The sequence below is a fragment of the Spea bombifrons genome, chromosome 2 (assembly GCF_027358695.1).
Source record: "Spea bombifrons isolate aSpeBom1 chromosome 2, aSpeBom1.2.pri, whole genome shotgun sequence".
Taxonomy (NCBI): Eukaryota; Metazoa; Chordata; class Amphibia; order Anura; family Pelobatidae; genus Spea; species Spea bombifrons.
In genome coordinates this window covers 92542129-92568394 of record NC_071088.1, presented here as the reverse complement: position 1 = coordinate 92568394, position 26266 = coordinate 92542129, and the positions used below count along the sequence as shown (strand labels likewise).

General features: G+C 38.2%; 1 protein-coding gene across 1 annotated transcript in view; it reads left to right on the top strand.

Annotated features, from left to right (window-relative positions):
* The window catches only part of HERC2 (HECT and RLD domain containing E3 ubiquitin protein ligase 2), a 69148-nt gene that overhangs the window by 8529 nt on the left and 34353 nt on the right, over positions 1 to 26266 (top strand). Inside the window, exons 3-39 of the mRNA XM_053455196.1 lie at positions 1189 to 1303; positions 2324 to 2461; positions 7165 to 7384; positions 8016 to 8116; positions 9354 to 9507; positions 9813 to 9923; positions 10545 to 10716; positions 11201 to 11374; positions 11540 to 11728; positions 12148 to 12299; positions 12428 to 12585; positions 12839 to 12952; positions 13465 to 13716; positions 14078 to 14271; positions 14560 to 14760; positions 14913 to 15141; positions 15454 to 15578; positions 15668 to 15846; positions 16141 to 16325; positions 16404 to 16559; positions 16675 to 16860; positions 16980 to 17150; positions 17280 to 17383; positions 17818 to 17968; positions 18226 to 18440; positions 20700 to 20832; positions 20915 to 21042; positions 21133 to 21328; positions 21827 to 21957; positions 22501 to 22674; positions 23230 to 23366; positions 23457 to 23608; positions 23722 to 23913; positions 24641 to 24828; positions 25010 to 25202; positions 25367 to 25549; positions 25795 to 25979. Coding sequence (XP_053311171.1) covers positions 1189 to 1303; positions 2324 to 2461; positions 7165 to 7384; positions 8016 to 8116; positions 9354 to 9507; positions 9813 to 9923; positions 10545 to 10716; positions 11201 to 11374; positions 11540 to 11728; positions 12148 to 12299; positions 12428 to 12585; positions 12839 to 12952; positions 13465 to 13716; positions 14078 to 14271; positions 14560 to 14760; positions 14913 to 15141; positions 15454 to 15578; positions 15668 to 15846; positions 16141 to 16325; positions 16404 to 16559; positions 16675 to 16860; positions 16980 to 17150; positions 17280 to 17383; positions 17818 to 17968; positions 18226 to 18440; positions 20700 to 20832; positions 20915 to 21042; positions 21133 to 21328; positions 21827 to 21957; positions 22501 to 22674; positions 23230 to 23366; positions 23457 to 23608; positions 23722 to 23913; positions 24641 to 24828; positions 25010 to 25202; positions 25367 to 25549; positions 25795 to 25979 — 6138 coding nt within the window. The remainder of the gene's footprint in view (positions 1 to 1188; positions 1304 to 2323; positions 2462 to 7164; positions 7385 to 8015; positions 8117 to 9353; positions 9508 to 9812; positions 9924 to 10544; positions 10717 to 11200; positions 11375 to 11539; positions 11729 to 12147; positions 12300 to 12427; positions 12586 to 12838; positions 12953 to 13464; positions 13717 to 14077; positions 14272 to 14559; positions 14761 to 14912; positions 15142 to 15453; positions 15579 to 15667; positions 15847 to 16140; positions 16326 to 16403; positions 16560 to 16674; positions 16861 to 16979; positions 17151 to 17279; positions 17384 to 17817; positions 17969 to 18225; positions 18441 to 20699; positions 20833 to 20914; positions 21043 to 21132; positions 21329 to 21826; positions 21958 to 22500; positions 22675 to 23229; positions 23367 to 23456; positions 23609 to 23721; positions 23914 to 24640; positions 24829 to 25009; positions 25203 to 25366; positions 25550 to 25794; positions 25980 to 26266) is intronic.

Genomic DNA, 26266 nt, shown 5'->3' with positions numbered 1-26266 from the left:
ACTATCTAGCTTTGCTTAGCTTATAAAGATATCTAATGCTTATAGTGACCAGCGATATTGGTATCGGTTTTCCAAAACATACTACAAATAAAATTGTTTGGAAACCTAATATGCAGTGTTCCTTAAGTTTGTTTTGCTTCAGCTCAGCTAAGGAGTTTGTAAACAGTATTCTTAGTTACTTCCTTTTTACTTTCTTAGTTTTGTGCCAAGGGACCTTTGTTACAGGGGGTTGAAAGCACCCTGATATTCATTCGCAAGGCAATACCCTACCAGATGTTGATTTTTAATTTTTTTTACTTTACATAGATCTATAGTTCAGTTTGCTATAAGTTGTGCTTGTATTGTTGGTAAAAAAAAAACCCCCAAAAAATCATGTCTCGTTAGGAGCTTGTGATGTCTGCACTAAGTGCCTCTGTTTGTTGTGAATGTAGTTGAACGTATACATTAACGTTATCTTGTATTGAGGACCAATAGTTATACTATTTGCCGTGGCGTTGAAGAAGTGAGTTACATGATGCTTCTAAAGTACCGGCAGTGGCTTCATATTGAGAATGGACATGTGCAGCAGCTATAGCGGAACACTTTCTGATCTGTTATTCCTTCTTGGCAGAGAGATCAGTCGAAAAGTATTGATGTTTGAAAATGCTCTAGCTTTATACTAAGCCGTTCCTAACTGTTTTAAGGCCCACTGACACTTGATTCTTGACACTTATCCTGTCAATGCCAAGTTTGGAAAATGTCCCTTTGTTGGAACGTTACGTTAAGCAGAGTTCTTTTCTCTACGAGAGAAAGATAAATGGAAACTAATACTATATGTGATCTTAGTCTTTTAACTATTTTAGCTAGGTATCTTGGTTTCATAATATGTTGGTTGGCGGTGGTTTCTCTTTATAAAACACATAGTAACTTCTAGTTTTCTTCTTGTTGAACCTAGTTGCTAACATACAATATAAATAAATCTACAAAATAATGGGTCCCTCTCTGTTTTCCAAGAAGCTTTCACTTAGGAAGATGGCAATTGTGTATATTTGGTGATTTTACTAATATTTAATAAAACTGTTTTGCTTATAATGCATACGTATAATATATAAGGCTTATCAAGGACTATAAAAAGCCACATATTTTTCCAGGAAAAATGTACTTAATGCCATGCTTTTCATAGTTCACTTGGATTTTGTTTTCCCACAGCTTGCATTTACACGAGATGGGTTTTGCAGCCTATGGAACGAAATGGTGAAAGATGGTGAGATTGTTTATTCTGGGAACGACTTGTCACAAAGTGTAGAACCTGCTTCAAGGAAAGGTAAAGGCAGGCCTTCTTATTTGCTTTTTCTCCTATTTCTTAGAATTGTCCTCTTTATTTCTGAAACAGGATGTATTTGCTCATAACCCTTGATCCTTTTTTCACTTTGCAATCATGAAAGTTCTAGGCTTAGAAAAACAAAGCACAAACTTTTTTTTCCTGTTTGTAAAAGTTTGATGTAATGGTGGTCTCATACATAATGGAACTGGTATCACAGTTGTGAAAATCTCACAATCAATTTCCTCACAGGAAAAATAACTAAAACTGCCATAAGCACTCCTATCAACACACAGAAGGCAAACCTTTAGCAGGGTGGTATGGTCCCATGCTACTAGCACAACAGTAACAGGAAAAGACACTTAGAATATCGCATTCAGATCCAGGTGTGCAGATAAAGGCCATTTATTGGAGCAAAATGAACCAAAACCAAGTTAATCTGTTATTGTATGTTCTGCTTCTTCTATGGGATTTCACTTTTAAGGCATGAGCCTGTGTTTCGTACTGTCTCACATGTATGTGTTTCAACTTTTGCTTAGCCTTGAGTGCTATTTGGTTGAAAGTGATATGTGAGTGTCCATATTATCAACTTTTCTTAAGCTTGGTTGTTTTTGAGATTGTTTCAGTTTGACTGAAAGAGATCAGTGTGCCAGCTTATTTTCTGTCCTGGCATCATTACATGTGCTGTTCCTCTTTGGGTGTTTGCTAATACACATAGTGGTTTTAGCATCTATATATATCAAACTACTTGCTTTCATCAATATACTACACTCTTGATAAAAATATATCTCTAGTCAGCCCCCTTGTTAAGTGGACAAACAGCTGTTATCTCTTCTTACATGGAACAATATTTTTGCTTTTATTCCTTTTTTGTCTTCGTTTTCCTTTTATGTCCCTTTTGAGGAGCTGGCTTTGGAGCCTTAATTTTTTTTTTGTTAACATATGGACAATGGTGTGTGTCTTACTCTGTTGTTGGTAAATATGTAATCATCTTCATTGTGTATGTATGTATATGTTTTGTAGACGACATTAATGATCCTCAAAGCAGCACAAAAAAGGAAGATCAGAACGACAAAGAGAAAAAAGAGGAAGATGATGTACCAGCACCAAACTATAAGGCCAAAACTATTATGGACAGCTGGGTGTGGGGCAGACAACCAGGTAATCCACATGTTCTTTTTTTGGAAAAGCACTTCAAACCTTGTATATCAGTGGAGACATGCTGCCCTACACATACTCTAATAAAATAATAAACTTATACTGCTGAATTGCTCTGTTAATCCTTTTAAATTGTATCTGTCAATTTTCCAAAATCCCACACTTTACAACTCATTATAGAATGGCCACTTTAATACGCTTTTCATTGGAGCAACCATATTTACTCCTGTTCTCTGCATCTATGTGGTTATTCCTTGTCTTTAGGTTGCCTCTCCCCTATTGATAAGTAGCTAATTGTTGATATATAGGTTTTGGGTTGTGCTTGCTGATGAAGGGAAGAAGTGAGAATTCAAAAAAAACAAAAAACAAAAAGCAGCATTGCTGTTTTTTGCATTCGCTGTCACAGTACCATACTCACTTATAGGATTAAGCTGGCCATAAACACAGATCTGTTTAGCAATGCCAAACAGGCACAGGATATCCCTTTCATGTGGCACTTGAAATTATACCTAGACAGATGCTTGCTCAGCTGAAGAGAATCTTCACACTTTCTTCAGTTTGGAGAGTTATCAGACAGTTTCTGTGCAAAGTATCGAGCACACCCGGTGCAGTTGGCCTGTTATCAGTCTCCCAATATCCATTATCATTGTTACTATGATATTGAATGATGAGTTAATTTGTATTAAATTGTATACTGTATTAGATGTAAGAGAAATGCTATGTGTGCTATGATATTTAGGCCAACTCTTAATGGAAATTTTAATAATAATAGCTATCTGTGCATCATATGTGCTTAAATACAGGGTAATTATCAATGAAGGCAAAATACCATACTTGCATGTAGGTTTATGAGAAATTGTATAGACTGAAGATGAAGAAGAAAAAGCCAATGTGTTTTACACCAGAGCAATTACATTCCATTTATTTATAGAGCACCTAGAGATTTCCATAGTGAAAAATCACTATAACATGACAGGTGGCAGACTCGATGTGCCAAAATGTTCTTATCTGCCATCAAATTCTATGTTTCTATAAGGTTAGGTCTGCTGGTGCAAAAGAAGAAGAGGCCTAAGATCTTGCACACTTACAAGGTTAACGCTGGTGTAAGAAAGAGTGCTTTGGGTTTTTAGAGCGCTGGGCGGATTTTGCTTTGGGGTATATCTATAGTCATGATGGATTGCACCTGAATGCAAGAGGGTCAGCTTTGCTCAGGGAGAGAATGACCAGATGGTTGGAGGAAATTTTAAACTAGGACTGGGGGGGGGGTAAATACTGGGCTAGACGGTATAGAAGGGGAAGGTGCCTTAGTTAGTAACCAGGTGGGTGGATCTGGGGGCTTAGTCTGTACAGATATTAGATGTTTTGGCCCCCAAAACAAGGACAGAAAGCACTTGCAGCATGTGTGTTAAATGACAAGCTAAAGGTTATGTCTACAAATGCTTGCAGTTTAGGAAATAAGATCCATGAACTTGTAACAGTAGTGGCAACTGAGAATGTTGATATAGTGGCTGTTCCTGAGACATGGTTTACTGAGAAAAATGATTGGGACATAGCAATACCGGGGTACTCTTTTTATATAGAAAGGGCAAGGAAGGGGGGGTGGCCCTATATGTGAAAAATAACACAAAATCTAACCTAATGCAAGTTGGTGAGGAGAACATAGTCAGTTTGGGTTACATTATAACTTGGAAAAAGTACAGTGATTTATAGACCCCCAGGACAAGTAGAAGGGGTAGATAATCTACCAATTGAGGGAATAGCTAAAATGACTGTGAAAAGGGAAGTTATAGTTACGGGTGACTTTAATCTTCCTGATGTAAACTGTAAAACTAAAATAGCTGGTTGTGCCCGGAGAGCAGATCTTCTAAACTCCCTACTGGGATTATCTCTAAAACTAGTAGTTGTAGAGCCAACTCGTAAGGAGGCCATATTGGATTTAGTGTTAACTGATATTTCTGTAGGTGAAAGTTTGGGATCTAGTGATCATCAGTCTGTGTGGTTAAATATTGGTAACGGAAGTCGTCCCAGGGGATTGGAAATTAGAAAATGTTGTGCCCATTCACAAGAAAGGCGGTAGGAAGGAGCCGGGCAACTACAGGACCGTAAGTCCTACATCTGTAGTGGGGAAATTAATGGAAACTGTTAAAGGATATGATTATGGTACATCTAAGGTCACATGGATTTCAAGATCAAAAACAACATGGGTTTACCTCAGTAATTGATCAAGGTGGTGCAGTAGACATTGCGTATCTGTATACACATAGACTTATAAATAAACTGAGATCTCTGCAATCACAATATTGTTGAATGGATTAGGCAGTGACTGAGTGACAGTGGGTTGTAGTCAATGGAGTGTATTCGGAGCAAGGTCTTGTTACTAGTGGGGTACCTCAGAGATCCGTAAAACAAGAGGACATGGTCTTAAGCTAGAGGGGCAAAGGTTTAAAGGTCACATCAGGAAATATTACTTTACTGAAAGGATAGTGGATGCATAAAATAGCCTTCCAGTAGAATACAGTGCTTAAAAGTCTTCACTGTATTAACAAGCATGGGATAGGCATAAACTAAATGTAGGATAAGACCAGGGACTAAGGAAAGTATTCAGAAGTTGGGCAGACTGGATGGGCCGATTTGTTCTTATCTGCTGTCACTTTCTCTGTTTCGAAGTCTTACTAAAAACGATGCAAATAATAATGTAGGTTTTTTAGTTACATGCAAATAAAGACATAAGCATAATATACTCACAATGCGCTTAGTGGCTGATCTTGCAGCAGATCCCATACAATAAAATACAATAATGTAGTTACATGCATAATGAAGTGCACACTGTGCACGGATTTATTGTACACTACCATTACGCATTAAAATATTTTATATACTAAAGTCTGGTGTGATGAAAATGTTCGTTTGACATTTCTGTGTTACGGTGTGGATGCAAAGCAGTCTAGCATGTAGGTAGTTTAGACTTTCCCGATTTATAAGATTGATTGTAGTTACTGAAAGGTTCCTGCACAAACTGTTAAGTGATGCACTACTTTTGTAGGTCTCACTTGGACAATGTAGAGCTCTATGTAATGTAATGGCATGATGTAAATCAGTGATTAATAATAGTAACAGCCAAAATTGTAAGAAGCATGTTGTGTTTTATAGAATACACACCAACACTTTACATGCCCTAAAATAGAGGATTTGTTAGTATAATACTTTCAAATGTCTTGTTGACTGTGTGTTGTGCCATTGCTGTACTCTTTCCTGGAGGGCATTATTTATAGATCAGTGTGACGGGGTGCCACAACATGTCTTTTTATGTCTCTGGACCTTTGCCATATTTTTTCTCCCCGGAAGTCATTCTGAGATTTGCATGCCGATATTATTATGTCGGCTCGAACGATTCCTTACTAATTCATATGAATGATTATTCAGGCTGGATCAGCCATAAGATCAGTTTTGTTGTGTGATGTCTCAGATCTGTAGAGAGTAACTAACCTTTAATTACTTTACAATGGCCTTGATTAGCATCTTAATTATAAACTTTTTTGAGGAGCAGTGTATATAAGAACAATTATGCTACTTATGATTTGCTTATTTTTATATATTTGATTAGTTATATAGTTATAACGTATGTTGAAACTTGTAACAGATAGTGTTTAGAGAACTAGAGACTTATTTACGTCTGGTGTTGCCCACTCCACGTACGCCATCCTCCAACGCAGTGCTCCGTCTCTTAAAGGCACAGCACATGTGGCCATACTGTAACTGGGTCAGATGGTCAGGTTAAAGGTCTCCCCTGTAACAGGCCCAATTATGCTGTAGGGGATATGGGCCCCCATGGTCTTGCTTCCCTACATCAGAATACATTGCTGCATTCAACATTCTGCTGGATTTATGGCCAAAACTCTTGGTGAGTTTAACTCTATTGGTGAGACCTGTCTTACAATACTTTATGCAGCCCTGGAGACCATTGCTTCAGAAAGACATTAAATAAAATGGCCAACGCAGGTAAGCTCATCTGTCACGGCAACACACCTGCATGTGGCAGATGACCTTATGTGCTTTGATCCAAATAAAGTAGTACAGCCGCATGTTTATTTAAAGTATATATATCTAGGTTTGGATTTGATGGAATATATCAGTATCTCTACATCTAAATAGTGTCAACTGATTTAATGATTTCTGTGAGTTAAGAACTGTACAGGAAGCCTGTTTTTTACTTGAAAGGGTGTTCTGTCAGTGTGTGGTCATTGTAGAAAAATTCATAGAAATGCCATGTTATTGATGAGATGCTTTTAAGTAAAAGTGGGAAGGTTTATCCCTATAACTGTAATATGTGGAAGCATTGACTACGATCATGACACAGCACAACAGTCATTTATAAATTGATGTAAAAGAGTACAACGAAGCAACAATAGTCCTGACAGACAGCAAAAAAGTGAATGGAAGGGGAGTGAGACGAGAGCATTGTAACAGGTCTGGACATCTAGACACTGAACATTTATACTGAAAAAGTGCCTGGTGCAAATGTCTATATGTAACAAATTGTATGTAATTTACACTAATGAAGATGTATATGTGTGTGTGAAATATATATATAGTGCATACTATATATTAATGCGGTTATTTGCTTTGTGTTCCCAACTGTAATTTCTTTGTTACATTTTGGAAAATGGTTCTAATAAAGATTGATGTGTGTATCTCTTTAATTACAGATGTGAATGAGCTGAAAGAATGCCTCTCTGTACTTGTGAAGGAGCAACAATCGCTTGCAGTGCAGACAGCCACAACCACACTATCTGCAATTAGGTTAAAGCAAAGACTGGTGATTCTAGAACGCTATTTTATTGCACTGAACAGGACAGTATTTCAGTACAATGTCAAAGCAAAATGGAAAAGTACCAGTGTCCCTGTGCCTTCTGCTGAAAAGAAAAGGTAATGAAATTGAAAGGGAATTTTCCATATTGTCCGCTCCCAGACATCCTTTTTGTGCTGTAATTTTTTACTATGCTTAAATTTAGAAAGAGTTGTGACTCGTAATCAGCGGAAAACGCTAGGCCTGACCCAACTACTATTCTCTGGGTTCTGTACAGATACCACATGCTTTGCAGGCTAGACATAGCTCTCCATACATATGTATTAGGCCACTTACAAGTGAGGTCTCTGATCTCTTCAGCCGGGCCTTTAAGTAAGGAGTGCACTCTGATATTTGGGAACTGATTGTCGACCCCCCCCCTCCCTTGTTTTGTGCTGCCCTCTTGGACCTACCATCCTATGCTTAGTTGGCCTAGGCCAGCATAGGCCACTGCCTGTAATGCTGTTAATGAATTTCAAAATACAGAATAGCAATGCAAGTTCTATATTTTTAGTAGTTTAATATTAAGTGTAATCAACAATTCTATGCCATGATGTAGAAACATGCGGCTAGAGCCTTTATTGTTACCGTATATTGCGAGTGCCGTTGTCTCTCTTTCCAATTTTCTTGTCCCTTATCCTTTGTTTCTGAAATAAGTGACTTCATCCTTTGCAGTGAGGACAATTCTGAGCATACCTTTCATGTACACAGCTCACGTCCAGTTGGCCAGGGTGTTGAAGGACTTGCCAGGGTTGGCTCCAGAGCTGCGCTTTCCTTTGCATTTGCATTCCTGCGCAGGGCATGGAGATCTGGTAATGATTTTTTATTTTATTTTTAATATTCTTTGATACGGAACATTGCGTGGCAATAGATACTGTACAGTTATAGTATGTGATTACTGCAAAAACTAAAACCATGCTAACGTAGACTGAGAAATCCCAGCAAGCTAAGACGAAGCATGAGTTTGAAAACTTTTCTTCAAAAAGTGCTCTGTTCCTGGAAAATATTACTTTCATAGTACTGAGGTCTACACAATATCATCCCAACAGCGCAAAAAGATTTTCCCTTCATAAAATCTGTTTGTCTACCATATAACTATAGCTATAACATCTATGCATACTTGGGTAAGAAGAGTCCCTTGCATCCACCGGCAAATATTGCTTAGCAGCTCTGCTCCAAAAGACAGAATGACTATTGAATCAGATGAAAGTGATTCATTTTGTGTTTTCACATGAAATGGTCAATTTTAGTCTTTTTTATATATATATCTATATAACCAATTCAAAAAGTATATGCTTTTGTGTAACATGTTTGAGTACCCTGTAAATAGTTCAGGTGGAACAGCATCTTGCTTATTTGATTGGGTCATTTTACTTCTGAAAGGTCAATGAAACGTTTGTATAACTGATCTTGACAAGTGAGTGTTCATTGCCCTTGCAGCACAAGTGGAGCAAACATTAGATAATGTTTATCATGTTGCACCAGCAGTGTGTGCTGCACTGGGGATTAGGCACACATACACAGAGATGTCCATGTGTCCTTTGAGTTAAAAATTGGTCCTGAACATTTAACCATACAATTTTGTCTTAAGGTAGCAACCTTTATTCAGGATTAGTAATTTCCAAATTAACAGATAAGGGAATATTAACTCTTAAGGCTGCCATCTCATAAAAAATAAATTTGACGCCAGGTCAACCACGCCAGGTTGTAATTCAGATATGTTTGTAGCAAAACTTGTAAACTTGTTTATGTTTCGTCCATTACTTTGTCGTCTCCTCCCTGGCAAACATAATTTCAGGAAAGGAGATAAGAAATATTATCACAATTTAAATATGCATTAGAAAGGCATAAAGCTATCAATCTATGGCAAGACCAAGGACTGATTAAGGTTTGAGTCTTTACATCAGGAAAAGTGCCCAGACTAGATAGGCTGGTGGTTTCTTAATTCATGATATGGCATGATATGGCAACTATTGGCATGATATGTTCAGCTGTATTCTTGCATAATACTAGCGCTTATTCTTTCCATACTGATCTCTTGTTTACCAGGTGAGGATGCTGATCTTTGCAGTGAACTGTTACAAGAATCCCTTGATGCACTGAGAGCGCTTCCAGAGGCCACACTGTTTGATGAGGGCACCGTTTCATCTGTCTGGCTAGAAGTTGTAGAGAGGGCTACCAAATTTTTAAGGTCTGTTACAGGGTGAGTCGGTGTGTTTAAGGGTGTGATTGGATTAAAACTATTTTGCTTATGTGTTGGAAAACAATATGAAGCCGTTAAAGATTCAACGATCAAGATGTTTGTATGTAAAGTGTTTTTTTTTGTTTGTTTGTTAGCATTTCCTTATGTAATTTTATTTGAATATACATGTTCATGAACTATCCAGAGTATTGGTTTGTGGTCACAGCAGCCTAGGGACTGAATAACTAGTTGTCTATACATGTTACTTATGTTACCTGATCACATGTAGCAAACATCCTTCTTTGTAACTCCTGTCTTTACTACAGTGATGTCCATGGTGCTCAGAGCCCCCGGAGTCCTGGAAACATTCCACTGCAAGATCAGCACTTGGCACTTGCAATTTTACTTGAGCTAGCTGTCCAGAGGGGTACCTTAAGGTACGTATTTTCTGACCTTGAAGGTTATTGCTTTTGTCTATTAAATGTGTACTCCCTTGAGTATTTTCATGGTACTACCAGTTGCAGTAGGAAGTATTAACTGATAAAAAGATTCTAGGAAAATGGTCCTCACAAATCGTTTTGAATATGTTTTCTGACGTTTTTAACTGCATGTGTTAATGTACCAGACACTTTGGACTACCTAAATTTCTTCATACCTATATTTCTCTGCATTTATTTGTTATTCGTTTTACTAGTGGCCTCTGACATTGAGTGTTATGAAGTTTGTGTTATATGCACCAATGTAGCAGTTATGGTGCCAATTTAGCATGCATTTTGAGGGTGAAACCGGCACTCCTGGTAAGACAGGATTTCCTTCAGGAGTCCGAGTGCATTTTTTACCATAGATAAACGGCTTTATTGCATAGATAATTCTATATAGTGCTGTTCCGTTTTATGGAGCCAGATCGCTACAGCATCATATATGTTGCTGCTAGAAAAAAACTTTTTAAAACTCCAGTTGGCTCCTAAAATGTTGTCTGGTTCCTGAATACACACTTGTCCATCTGCAAATTTCCTTAAACGTTTGTGTAACTATTTCATGTATCTCTTGTTCGCTAGCCAAATGTTATCTGCTGTTATGCTGCTGCTTCAGCTTTGGGACAATGGAACTAGGGAGACTGACAATGAAAGGTCAGCCCAGGGAACCAGCGCTCCTCTCCTCCCATTGTTACAAAGGTTTCAGAGCATTGTGTGCAATAAAGAGACCCATAACCTGGAGAAAGAAGCACAGGTAATCGATAGATCATTTTAGAAACCCTTTGATTCCCTTTAGATGAACCATTTTCTCTTAGAATAAGAATTCTTAAAGCAAGATTATTAACCCCTTAAGGACAATGGGCAGTCCCAAAACCCATTGAAAACAATGCGTACATGTACGGGCTTTGTCATTAAGGGGTTAAACCTTTTTTATTTGTTTAGTTTGTTTAGGGGAACAATGTAGTTTTCTGATTTCTGCTATACAACTCTTTAAAAGGATAAACACCTCAATGTTAGTCTTAAACAGACAGACAAATGTCCCTGACACCCCAACTATAGAAGAATGCATATTAAAGTAATCTGTTTATTATTGGAAGGGAATTACATCCAAAAACAGTAAACATAACTTTATTAGCTAAAGATTAAAACAACAAAAAAAAATGAAATAAAAATGTGAGACCTGTCAGAGACTCACTGATCCACTTGTGCATTTCTATTCTTTCCTATGTGTGGTTTAGATACTGTCTTGCCCTCTGAGCCCAAATGAAAGCTTTCTGAGGTATCTGATCTTGCCTCAAGACAATGACCTGGCTATTGATTTGAGGCAAACAGCAGTTGTGGTCATGGCTCATCTGGACCGCTTGGCTGCTCCTTGTATGCCTCCTCAATGCAGCTCGCCAACATCACACAAGGTTTGTTTTCCTATGAACCCATTACCAGGTCAACTGGTGCTTGTAGTAAAATACATTCTTATGCTTGTTGGTTAGTGTTGTTTTGTAAGATTACCATATTTCCAACAAGTATGAAATTCCTTCTAAATAAATTACTTGTCAAACCTTGTTTTTTCTTTCCCGTAGGGTTCACTGCAGGAGGTGATCAGCTGGGGTTTATTAGGATGGAAATATTATGCCAATGTGAATGGCCCGATTCAATGTGAAGCTCTGGCTAATCTTGGAGTTACGCATATTGCCTGTGCTGAGAAATGCTTTCTCATACTCTCCAGGAATGGGAAAGTATACACTCAGGCTTACAATAATAATACACTGGTATGTTGACAGATGCATATATGCATTTAGAAATGTTATATTGTATTGTAAAATGTTTCCGGTCGTCACATGTGCTCTCTGAATGGCATCCGTCAGCTGTGTGTGCGCATTATGCTGCCTATGCTTATTAAATGAGTGATCGGACAATATTTCCGTGTATCTTTGCCCCCTCCTGACATGTATAGTTTGTTTTTGTGATTAATATTGCTTTTGACTTGTAGATTCTTACAGGCAATATTCTCAACAGAGATTGTAAGAAGTAATTGTAAAAGTATTCCTGCGTACTATAATATCCTTCTCTATCTTGATTCTAGGAAGCTGTGGCAACTATTTTTTTGCTGTTCATTTTCACTTTCTATGTTTCCTTATAATTTCACATCTATATATTTTACGCATTTATGGGCTTCCTCTTCTGCTAGGGACCACAGTTGGTGCAAGGTCTTGCTTCCCGCAATATTGTGAAGATTGCCTCACACTCTGATGGACAGCATTACCTGGCCTTATCTGCAGCTGGTGAGGTCTTTTCATGGGGCTGCGGTGATGGTGGGAGACTAGGCCATGGAGACACTGTGTAAGTTATACCATGAGTCATTGATTCTATTGTTTTCATAAATAACCTTCTATAATTTGTTTTCTTTCCTATCTTTTATTCCATATCTATTGCTTTGTGCTCAAAAAAGTCTGTATTCTCCCAATCAGGTCCATAGAAGAGCCCAAGTTAATATCTGCATTGTGTGGCAAGCAGACAGGAAAACATATTGTGCACATTGCATGTGGGAGCACATATAGCGCGGCTATCACTGCAGATGGAGAGCTGTATACATGGGGTCGTGGCAATTATGGGCGGCTGGGTCATGGTAAGTATACACAGTCCTAACGTTTTGTAAACTTGTACAGATGCCTCTATATCATCCTTTGGAAATAGCATGTCTGTTAGAGGATGCTGGTACACACGCAAGCAGAAATATTTATTTAAACGTTGTTTGAGAGCTCTGTGGCCAAAATTTTATTTTGTTAGGGTTATTCTTTAATTTGTCGAATGCATGTGAATGGTTAAATTAATCAGTTTTAATAGTATATTCCATATTTTTTAATTTTTACTTGCTTTAGGTTCTAGTGAAGATCAGACCGTCCCTATGATAGTAACAGGACTTAAAGGGCTTAAGGTTGTGGATGTATCATGTGGGAGTGGAGATGCTCAAACACTGGCAGTAACTGAGAATGGTGAGTGCAAGTGTCCGAGCTAATCCGGTACTAGTTGCATTTTTTTATGTGATTCTTGATGTTAATTATTGTTGTGTCTTCGTGTAAGACAAGTTTGTCCTGGTTGCCTTCACTCATACGTTACTTTTTGTAGGATAATTACCAGCGATATGGAGTGTTTTTTCTCTGATCTTGCATTTGTTTACTCTATATGCTAAATAATACTATGTAATGGTGTTAAAGTAGAAAAAGCAATACCCATCTTATAGGTATGCCACGAGAAAATGGATGTTAACATTCTGTTAGGGCAGGAAATTTCATACATTGTGCTAGATAAATACTTTTTTGGGCCCTTCTTTGGTTGCACTATTGATTCATATTTAGCCATATGTTTTAATGTAGGTTAGTTCACATACACACAATTCTATCAACTAAGGCAAATTTATCTAAGCGGTTTGAGAAGCTGTGGTTTATATAAATATATTGTATTATCCAGTATTTATTTATAATATGTGTTGCTCTTGTCTTTTAAGGTCAGGTATGGTCTTGGGGCGATGGCGACTATGGAAAATTAGGAAGAGGTGGCAGTGATGGCTGCAAAACCCCCAAACTCATTGACAAGTTGCAAGACCTGGATATTGTGAAAGTGCGATGTGGCAGTCAGTTTTCCATAGCCATTACCAAAGATGGACAGGTATACTCCTGGGGAAAAGGAGACAATCAGAGGCTGGGCCATGGAACAGAAGAGCATGTCAGATACCCCAAGATCTTGGATGGCTTACAAGGTCAGGGACGGATACCTTATGACAATTTAATTACATTACTTTGTTACATTGGTTTTATTAATTCAACCCTTTGATTTGTGTGTCATAGTTATCAAAGCTAATATGATTACAAGAAAATCTAAACATACAGTGTAACTTATACTTTACAAAAGGCCAACAATTGGCAGCATTCAGTTTCAGTGAAGCATCTGAATTTTGAAGAATTTTTGCCTGTCATTTTGACAGTATGTGACTGACAACACACCTTCAAATGAACAGAGCTGCACTTTAGATACCTGCGTTGTTCTTGAAGCCTGTATACCTTCATGTTTAGAACCAAAGTAGGGTCCCTGAAGTATTTGTGTTCTTTTGTATCCTTCAGGCAAAAAAGTGGTTGATGTAGCAGTGGGCTCCACGCATTGCTTAGCTTTAACGGAATCTGGTGAAGTCTATAGTTGGGGGAGCAATGACCAGTGCCAGCATTTTGACACCCTAAGAATTGCTAAACCTGAGCCTTCGGTGCTTCCAGGATTGGACTCCAAACACATAGTTGGAATTTCATGTGGCCCGGCACAGGTATGTATCCTGTATTCAGTTCTGCCATTCTCTTGTCTGACCCAGTTCTCACCAGTTTGAAGTGGTTTCATATGAATACATTATGTATTCTTATCACAGATACTAACTTTCTATAGTAAATACTGAAAATTGTCAGATTTTATGCAAAAGCACTAACTTAGGTGTTTATTATGTAAATTTTGAGCTATATGCGAGTTGTGATATTTCATTTCACAAAAACTGCGACTTAAAAGAAATATCCGCAGTTTTGGTAAAGAAAAAATATGTATTACTGTTTTTACAATGCAGAGTTTCACCTGGTCATCTTGTTCTGAATGGTCAATTGGTCTACGTGTGCCCTTTGTGGTCGACGTCTGCCCGATGACTTTTGAACAGCTTGACCTTTTGCTACGCCAAGTCAGTGAAGGAATGGATGGGAGTTCAGACTGGCCACCTCCGCAGGAGAAGGAGTGCATGGCAGTGGCAACGCTGAATCTGCTGCGGTTGCAGGTACTGCTCACAAGCCTCTGGGTTTTAGGTTTACTCTTTGTATTGTGAACCATTTCAAAATGTGGATTGTAATGTCACTGAGATACACTGTGTACTTGTTCTCACAACAGTAAATTCTAAATTATGCAACTTGTATCGCCTCTTCCATGTAGCTACATGCAGCCATTAGCCACCAAGTTGATCCAGAATGCCTGAGCCTTGGTCTTGGCAGTACCTTGTTAAATAGTTTGAAGCAGACAGTAGTCACATTGGCCAGCAATGCCGGGGTGCTCAATACAGTGCAGACAGCTGCCCAAGCTGTATTACAAAGTGGATGGTCTGTCCTCTTGCCAACGGCCGAAGAGAGAGCCAGGGCCCTCTCTGCCCTTCTTCCAAATGCAGGTATGACGTCTATCCCTACGTATTTATCAATATTACCAAAGCGATGTGTATGATCAGTGTGTTTAAGCTCAATAACTTTTAAACACATTTATTTGATTAGGTTACAACTGCAAATATAGGTCATCCACATGTTACATATGAAATGTATTAATTTATTTCAATATTTAGGCTCTAAAGGATGTTAGGTTTTGCAGGGTTCCTTTTAAAATTATACAAAGTTGACTAGGGCTTAATTTCATCTGTTTTACCAGATTTTGCCATTATTTTCACAAGTTCCCCTTTGGTATATTTCTTTTTGTATGTGCTGATCAGCTTCTGGAAATGAAATGACCATAAGCCCTGGCCGGCGCTTTATGATTGATCTGCTAGTGAGCAGTTTGATGGCAGATGGGGGCCTGGAGTGTGCTTTAAAAACTGCAATAACTGCTGAGATTCAGGTAATTAATATTTTAATTATGAAACCATTTTCATTTTTAGTTGGAAATGGTCACGCTCTTTTCATATTTTTTTAATTCACATTTTTTAGGATATAGAAGCCAAAAAGGAAGCACAGAAGGAGAAGGAAATTGATGAACAGGAAGCTAATGCATCAACGCTGCACAGGAGCAGCACCCCTCTGGATAAGGATTTAATTAATACTGGTATATATGAGTCAGCTGGGAAGCAGACTCTCCCTCTAGTGCAGCTCATACAGCAGTTACTAAGGTTAGTGCGGAGCTCGTACTACATGAATCATTGTTATTCCAGCGCTAAGCTTAAATTCCTCAGTTGTTTTAATAACAATTTTAGCATTTATCTTGGTTTATATTTGTTCTTTAAATAATTTGCATTGAGCTAGGAAAATGATTTTGCAAATATTTGAATGTCTGGCCTAAAGTGTATCACACGATAAGTGACGCAGCACTGATCTTGAAAAATGCAATGAAAACTTTGTATGCCGAGTTTTTTCTCTTTGTGTTGCTGTCATTACATTCTCCCATTACTTGTTTGCTTTCGCAGGAACATTGCTTCCCAAACAATCGCTAAACTGAAAGATATGGCCAGGCACCTTTCTTCTTGCCTGGAACAGGAGCTTTACAGTAAGGAGAGGTCAGCATCGATGGATCTGCTGTTACGTTTTCAGAGATTGCTTATCAGCAAGCTGTACCCTGGCACTGGCATTGACCAAACTACGAACACACATGGTATGTTGTTTTGGTGTATTTCAATGAACAATGGAGTTTTTTGTTTGTGCACTGATTTCTTCTTCTTTTTTTATTCAGCCCCTGAACTCCTAGGTGTTGGTTCCCTCTTAAAGAAGTACACAGCTTTGTTATGCACACACATTGGAGATATACTTCCTGTTGCAACTAACATTGCCTCAACCTCACACAGACATTTTGCAGAAGTGTCCCGTATTGTGGCAGGTGATCTAACAGGTAATGCTAGTATTGAGAGACAATTATAATGGTGATCGACTAGTGCATACTAGTCTAATAGTCTGAACACTTTGTGTGCCTGATTATTTTTCTTTTTTTGTTTTGCATCTGCAAGGTGTTCTTCTTCCAGAACTTGTGGCGTCAACAGTGCTGCTCCTCTCCAAAAATGCTTGGCTCATGCAGGAAGCTGGAGCTATCCCTCTTCTCGCCAGTCTTCTAGAGCCTCTCGATAGATTCAATCATTTGGCACCAGGAAAGGAAAGGGATGACAACGAGGACTTAGCCTGGCCAGGAATAATGAGTAATTTAGTTTTTTTTGGCGTGGTTACATTTTCTTAAGGACAGAAAAATCTCTTGTGTTGCAGATGATGCTTGTGTGTGTATTAAGTCATTCTGACATTGTTTCTCATTTGCAAAAAGACTCGTTTTTTAGTGGCCAGAGCTCTAGAAACAATGAGGAGGTGACATTGATACGTAAAGCTGATCTGGAGAACCACAACAAAGATGGAGGTTTCTGGACTGTAATAGATGGAAAAGTTTATGACATAAAGGATTTCCAAGCCCAGTCTCTGCATGCAAACACAATACTTGGTATGAATGCTTGCTTAAAAAATGTAACTACTAAATAAATCTTTTTGTGTAATTAGTCTTTAAGGGGTTAAATCAAGACTTGCTGCAACGATTTCTATTTGACACGTATTTTGTGTCTCTTCTATTAAGCTCATTTTGCTGGTGAGGACCCAGTAGTTGCTCTTGAGGCTGCCCTACAGTTTGAGGACACCAGAGAGTCAATGCAAGCATTCTGTGTTGGTCATTACATGGAGGTAAGATGCAATGCGGTCAGGTACTGAGTCAAAAACAATGAGATTTTCTGTAAGTTAATTTGAAAAGAAAAAAAAACAAATAAAGCACTCTTTGTGGAAACCATATCATTGTCCCTTTCTGTAAGCATGAAAGCCTTGTACTTACTATTTGCACAAGGCTCTGTTTGTTGTACAGAGAATGCTGCTGATCAGCCAAAGCTTCTCAATGTGTCTAATGGTATTAAAAATAACTAGGTTCCTTCAAGTACTGAAGCACCCACCCATCTATCTTACCAGCATTAAAATATATCTACAAATATTTACTTTGTATACCTCTGATCTAATAGGCTTTGTAGGCTTCCTCTTGATATTCTTGTCCCCAAAAAATAAATATCCAAATGCATTGTTTATGATGTAGGTTTAATTGACATGTTTTTTTATAATTGTACAAACAGCCAGATCAAGAAGTGATTACTGCGCCAGACCTTAGCACCTTGTCTTCCCCTCTCATGGACACAGAGAGAAATCTGGGCCTTCTTCTTGGACTTCATGCATCCTACCTCGCATTAAGTACACCCTTGTCTCCTGTGGAGGTTGAGTGTGCCAGTAAGCAGCTTTTTAAACCCTTATAGTATTTAAAATGTATGCTGGAATTAATTTTCACAATTTACATTTGATCCCACTTTGTAGTTTTTATAAACTGTTTTAGGTCCTTAGAAACTACACAAATCTGCAAACTGAATGCATGTCTCATAAGAGTATGGTATATTTTGTTGTAAAAGTTTTTGGTATTATCATTTTCACAGTAAAATATTGGGTTGAATTTGTTGCCAAATATGTGATATGACATATTTTGTTCTTAGAATGGTTGAAGTCCTCCATTTTTTCTGGGGGTCTGCAGACCAGTCAGATTCACTACAGTTACAACGAAGAGAAAGATGAGGACCATTGCAGCTCCCCTGGAAATGCAGCAGCCAACAAAGCCAAGCTTTACTCACATCGGCTCTCAATGAGTGATCATTCTCAGCCTTTCCTACAGGCAATTGCTGATAACAATATCCAAGACCACAATGTGAAGGTGGGTTCCTAGAGAAACAAGTCAAATTAGTTCTTATTTGGAAAGCTTTTTTGTGACTGTATGTAAAGTAACCAATCACAGTAAACTCTGATCTAAAATACTATTGAGGGTATGATAAGAATATTTTTCTACACCATTGGTCAATATACATCAGAGTAAGTTTGACAATTGTGGCCTAACATATTTTGGAGTACATCTATAATACATTCCTTACTATGGTCAAAATAGTGCAGGGTGGGGCTGTCAGGTTATAGTAAGATTTAGAAATTGCTTATCATTAGCATAAAATAAGCATTTCAAAGAGTTGACTATCCCAGACTACCTTTCAGACAACTATGGACTTCTACATCTCCCTTAAAGGTATAGAGTTGTACCGTGATAGCAATAGAAAGAGAGAAAGCATATTTAGTAAAGATCAATAAATAATACAAAGACGTGCTTTTTTTCCCCATAAAAAGTCAAGTTATTACTGATCAAGTATGTGATGTAGTCTGATATAAATATGAGTTTATATAATCTCTAATACTGTTCCTCAACTTCCTAACGATCATAATTTTGACGAGAAAAGTAATCCCAACAGGTTTTGAAATTTACAAACATTCTTATGGCTAGTTCAAAAGTATTTCTCCATGCTGCATACTTTGGGCATTGCCACCATAAATGCAACATCTTCCCAATTACCCTACATTGTCTCCAGCATTGGGTCTTATTGCACAATTTGTGTATTCTTGACAGTGTTTAATACCATTGAAATATCTGGTGATTTGCTTACCTTGTCGTTTCCACAAGATAAAATAAAGCCTTATCCCAGGTGTCTTGTGGGAATTTCTTTTGTAATTCTGCTTCCTATTTTAAAATATACATATGTTTAGGTAGATGCTTAATTTGTTAAATATGATTCTAACACATAAAAATAGCCCCGTATTGCAATCATAGTAATGAAAACTGCCCTTAAAGAGAAAACGTCAGCCCGCCATTGCTGACTCTTAAGTGTAGAGACATTGTATATTACAAAGTAGTTACTTGTGACACCTTCCAGTGTGTGGGAAAATCCTTTAAGAGAATCCGGAGGAAATAAAATAGATAAATAACCCTCCCAAGGCTTCCTCAAGAAAATGATGTGGGTCTGATAATGGTACCCCTCGGAGAGTCCCTCTTTAATCCTTAAGGTTTAAGGAGCCTGTGTGTTTGATCTAACACACAATCTCATCTGCAGTTGCATCTCGTAATAGGCAGGCAGATCCGCTATTGTGACATCCTCAGGTATACCAGAGATCTTAACTATTATTTCACCTGGTGCAATCCTCAAGAATCCATTAGCTTTCCTGATAGTTGCTGGACTTCATTTTTAAGAGAGATATGCTGGTCGGCTAAATCATTGTAGGGTCCCACTTATCTTGTCCACCTTGTGATCCACCGCGCCCAGTCTCTCCTCAAGGCTGCAAAGTTCTTGCTTGATCTCCAGTGTGGATGATTCAATATCCATCTTGATTTGATCATGCAGCTTGTGGTGTTTTCTTAATTTCATTTATTGAAGACTTTGGGATGGTAACCACTGCCAAGTCTTCTCCACTCCTCAGGTTTAGATTTTCCAGGCTTCAGGAGGGCTAACAGGCAGTGACACCTCTCACTCACCAAGGCACTCCACTTGCCTCTGTTTGGGGGTGAAGTATCGCCTTCCTTGATCTTTGGGAAGTCATTTTAGCTTAACTTAGTTGTCGACAGCAGTGTTTTTGGCTAAGAATTTCCCCACCGTCAGGTCAGACTCAGTCCTTCTATTTGTTAAAACAATTTAGCCGCAAGACTGGTTCTTTAGAAGGCACTATAGGCATAAAAAAGTATTAAATTTAAAAATATAATTTTACTATAGTGTTAATTTATTGGGGTTGCTTGAGCCTAGTGCAAAGGAGCAAATCAAAAATGTTTGTATGGGAGTTTTAAGTTATTAGAAACTTACCTGTTAGGGACAGAAAATGCAAAATTTTATGTTCTAGGAAGACTTAAGCCAATTAAATCTTCAAAAATAACTATTTTAGTAATGTATGGGTGCTGTTTATTGTGTTTACAAGCGGAAGAAATTAGGGTTAATTCATAATGCCATCAAAAGTGGATACAAGAAAAACATTCACCAGACAATGAGCTTTTCCTAGGTTCTCTTATAAAAATTCAATATCCTGAAAATGTTTTTTACTAATCTGTATAAATGCTTATTGGTCTCCTGTTTTGTGCATGCGACTTATATTTTTCCCCCATTCACAGGACTTCTTGTGTCAAATAGAAAGGTATTGTAAGCAGTGTCACTTGATCACGCCAATAACATTTCCCCCAGAGCATCCTGTGGAAGAGGTTGGGCGCTTGTTGCTGTGTTGTCTTTTGAAACATGAGGATTTAGGTATGTTTTCCATGCACGTCAGATAAAAGAGTAAAATGTTTGTGAAAGTGGTTTATAGTAACCCTATTCCTCTCTCCTTTAGGTACCATAGCTCTTTCTCTGGTTCACCATGCCGCTCTGAATGTGGATCACATTAAACAAAAAGCGCTTCCCAAATCTGTAGCGGATGTTTGTCGTGTTGTTTACCAAGCCAAATGCTCTCTTATTAAGGTTAGTGTTAAATTCCTAGTTTAGTATCTGGAGGAAAACTGAATCTAGTACCTGTCTAATTGCATTTTGTTGTTTGACCGCTGTCTATAGACTCATCAGGAACAAGGACGCTCCTACAAGGAAGTGTGCGCCCCTGTCATTGAGCGCTTGAGGTTTTTGTTCAATGAACTTCGCCCTGCAGTATGCAATGACTTGTCTATCTTGTCAAAGCTAAAACTCTTGAGCTCAGCACCTCGCTGGAAGAGAGTTGTTCAAAAAATCATCCGCGAGAAAAGGAAAAAGAAAGGTATGGTTTATTTAATTTGCCTAATTGTTCAGTACAAGGGACCAGTGTAAATGTTGGATAACGTTTAAAGTCTTATTCTGTTTGAAAAATATTGGCCAGCTAAATAGTTCAGTGACAATCTGCATGGCCTTATCCCCCGTAAGTTGTTGTTAATGTTATGTTTTATTAAGCACCAACACGTTATGCAGCACGTTAAGTAGGACAGGTAACACGCATAACAAATATACATTAATGCATCAGGAGAAGAGAACCCTGCCTGTGAGGTTGCCATCTAGCCTTATGGTAGTTCCAGTCAGGAATGGTGGGCTTTTTGAGGGCCCTGCTCGGAAGCTTACAATCTAAAGTAAAATTTTACTTTGACTTAATAAGCTCTGTCCTCCCCAAAATAATTTATCTATGCAGCAGAACAGCACCCAAAAAAGTTACTAAGGACAATAACAATTTATAAATGTATTTTGTCTTTACACACTCATTTTAACGCTGATCTTTTTTTTTTAGTATCCAAAAAATCTTCAGATGTCGAAGACACAAAAATTGTAAACGAAGAAGGTGAATTGGAGGAGCCTTGTGTCCTCCCATCCAGCCCTGTGTCTCTGGATAAGAAACCCATAACTCTGAAATCTCCTAAGGTAAACACCTGTTGTTTCTCCAACTTGTGCCATGCTCTGTGCATTTTTGAAACAATTCTGTGTATTTGGCTTCTGCTACAACATCAAATGGAAATTAGTAACTCCAAGTTGGTAGTATTTTTTTTTATTTTTGCTTTCTGTATGTCACCATAAGGCCTGCATCCTGTGCAGATGTGTATTTTTATTTACATTAGTCTTGTGCATTCGTGTTCGGGCGAACATGAAAACGATAACGAAGGGTCCGTTTCCGTTGTTCAGCCCCAATACCGAAGAAACAAGTTCCGCGCCAGGAGTTAAAGATCTGTACGAGCCACTCCCATTGGCTGCTAGCAGGGGGCTCCTCTGCCAGATCAAAAATATTAGCTGTTTCTCAGTGTACATTTTTAATGTGTAATAATTGTACTGGATATTTTGAATGGCTGATATATGTTTAGGGTGGTTCTACAGTCTTCTTGGTAGTAGACGGCATATGGATTGTTGGCCAACAAATAATGTGTTATGATTATTCGGAAGGTTAAACAATTTTTTGTTTGTCCCCCACAGGATAAATTGCAGCCTATTTTGAGTACTGTCACTGGGGTTCACAAATATAAGTGGCTAAAACATACCGTGCAGGGCACTTATCCACAGTCTGCATTGTTATCCACCATTGTTGAATTTGCATTAAAGGAAGAACCAGTTGATGTGGAGAAAATGAGGAAATGCTTGTTAAAACAGGTAATATACAACTTGCCTGTGTTACATTTTCTTGCTGTAATGACTGCTTGCCGACTGGCAAGAAACACACGGCCAAGCAGTGTGTTGTACATCCTCAAGACGTTTCTTGAGGACTGATTTGTTTATCATTTTATGAACCACATTTACCACTTTTGTCAACAACCTTTTAAATGCCTACTTTTGTGTCACATGACAATTGAAAAAAATATTTATGGAAATACAGCAGTGTAATCAATTATGTTTCCAATACTATTATTATGACAGCACATTTATTAGGGCAGCACATTTATGATTATTGGCAATCCATTACTGTCCTCTTTTTATAAATCCTGTGCATTAACTATTACTCAGTGTATTTATGTGAAATATACCTGGATATAAGAAAATTGCCATCACCATCTCCTGGTCTAGAGAGTGTGCTGCACTGATTGTATTTTGGAGAAACTGAAATTAAAGGAAAGAGTAGTTTGTTTTTTAAATCTAAGAGGGGCGGTTGAACTTGAATAATTATTTAAGCTATCGTTAATCTGCTCCAATGACATATTGTTTTTCCAGTTGGAAAGAGCAGAGGTTCGCTTGGAAGGAATTGACACTATGCTAAAACTGGCTACAAAAACCTTCTTGCTCCCATCAGTGCAATATGCCATGTTTTGTGGATGGCAGAGACTTGTCCCTGAGGGAACCAGCCTAAGGTACAATGGGTTCTTGTTTTTATTATTTTAATGTGTTCTGTATATTCCATCACCTTTTTGTACTAATATAAACCCTTTCTATTGTTTCAGTGAGCCTCTGACGGACTGTTTAAAAGAGATTGATCTCATACCACCTTTTAACCGAATGCTTCTTGAGGTGACCTTTGGAAAACTGTATGCATGGGCTATTCAAAATATTAGGAACATATTACTGGATGCCATTAGCAGGTTCAAGGAAATGGGTGAGCGGCTTCTTTTCCAGGAAAATGTTGCTATGTCTTAGCAATTCCTGTTTATGCCGTATTGCTGCAGTAAATGTTAAAATATCACACTTTGATTGTATATTTTCTATTAGGTGTTCAGCCTGTTCCTCTTCAGATGATAACTAATGAAAATCCATCAGGACCAAGCCTGGGGACAATCCCACAAGCACGCTTCTTGCTTGTAATGTTAAACATGCTGACACGCCAACATGGAGCAAACAGCCTCAACCTGCTTCTCAATTCCGGCATGCTGGCTCTGACTCAGACTATCCTGCGTCTCATTGGTAGGCACAAAATTTAGGGCAAATTTCTTAGCTCTAAATGGAGGCTTGTGCGTTCAACTTCCTGAATTCACTATGCATTAGAAAGAGCCATCCAATTTGGAAAATTAATTTGCAAGAAGGTGTGAACTTGCCCAACGTAATGTATAGTTCAGTTAATGAGGTGCCTCAGATTTATAATGCTTTGTCATCAAATGTATTCTTGTAGCTGAAGCTCAATGGTCTTTGGGTCTTCATAATCTAAAATTGGGGAGATAAAACTGCAAACCTCCTGCCAACTCTCCCTAGTGTATAGATCCCAAACCCTTGGTCAATAATTATTTTGTTATTTTAAAACTAGTTCTAAGCAACTAATTTATACATGTCAATCATAATACAGTGTCATCAAGGCCGGTTTTTCCACTTAATTTTTAATTATTCAAGCATTGAAACCATGATTACCCCTTTTAATATTGTATTTTGTGCTATTAGAGTTAACGATTAGAAACCTTATTTCGGTTTCACCGAATATTATATTTTTTGTTACAGATGTGGTCTGTATATTTGGAATGGCACATTCTCTTCAATTTTCTTTTTTTACATGATTTTAAAAATCACAAATATTTCCTAAAGTGTGAACCAGGAGAAAAGGACACTACTGTGCAGACATCTAAAGACTGTAACATGATTTTTGTTTATCTTTTTAATCACAAATGAACTTCTTATTTACCCATTGTCTTTTGCAACACAGGTCCTAGTTCTGATAACATTGAAGATGAATCTGGCACTTTTGTCCTGGGAGCCTCAGCCACAGTATTGGAAGAGTCAAGAAAAGAGACCACGCCGGTTCAGCTCCCAGCATCTGGCCCAGAACTAGCAGCTATGATGAAAATTGGAACCAGAGTGATGAGAGGTGTTGATTGGAAATGGGGGGACCAGGTGAGAAAGTTGATTAAACTACTATTAGCGTATACAACAGGGCTACCTGTAAACTGTATATATTCCACCATTTATTTAAGATATATATATATATATATTATTTTCTGATGTAATTCTGTATCTACATATCTGCCTAAAATACTGGTAATAAAAAGTTGTTGTTTTTTTCTTATATCTGAAGGATGGACCACCCCCTGGCTTGGGTCGTGTTATTGGAGAACTTGGAGAGGACGGCTGGATTAGAGTACAGTGGGATACTGGTAGCACAAACTCTTACCGAATGGGAAAAGAAGGAAAGTATGACCTGAAGCTCACTGAGCCTCCCCCAGCTACTCAGCCTATGGCAGATGACTCTGACACAGAGGATGATTCAGGTTCGTTGCGCTATTTGGGGAAAACTGTTATTGTTGTCATTGTTGCCCCTTATTGTTGTAGTTACAAAGTGATATCTGTCTTTGCTATAACCCACTTATCATAAGGGGCTTCAGGCAACTGTTTCCGCAATCTTCACACCACATTGTCTTCTCTATGATTTCAGAGGGAGACCAGCTTGAGCGGAATTTGCATCCCACCTCAATGATGTTGATGAGCACGGTAAACCTCCTTCAGAACTTGTGCCTTTCAGCAGGTGTCAATGCTGAGGTCATGCAAAGTGAAGCCACTAGAACTTTGTGTGGGTTGTTGCGCATGTTGGTGGAAAGTGGCACACAGGATAAGACTGGTGAGTGTGGGTCTCTTCTACTTTTTGCTTACCTTTTGTATGAAATACAGAAGCTTTCGTATGTACTACCCCATGTAGTAACCTCACGTGTATAGTGGGGCATTGTATGCAAACTTAAATTGTAAAACATTTTTGAATGGCTGGCTTTTTGTATCATTATTGATGTGCCTACTGCAGGGGAAAAAAAACAGAAAAATAGTTATTCTTGGCATTTAACGTGCAGCCTTTTTTTTTGTTTTCCCCAGTGACCTCATCCAGTAAGATGGTGTACAAAGAGCAGCATAAAAACTGGTGCTCTCTGGGATTTATTCGTAATATTGCCCTTATGCCCCAGATGTGTAGTACACTCAGCATGTCACAGTGGATATCACTTCTAATGAAAATTGTGGAGGGACCAGAATCTTTCACAGCTGCTTCTCTGCAGAGACAGGTAATCAGACCTATTTTTGTTTTGTTTTTATTTTTTAAGGAGAAGTGTAAATTAAATTAGTTTGCTGTACAGCATTTTAGAAATTAACATTTAGGAAGCCTCTGTGAAATAATTTATCACGTTACTTGTCTCTACATATGGTGTTTCAGTGTGAACTTAGCAGTTTATGTCATTGATGGCCAGTCAATTGCTAATAATTGCTTCTTTATATTATATACTTCTTTGTATATAAAGGCAGTGTCAAGAGCGATGGAGTTAAACTGCTTTTCACATACACGGTGCAATAC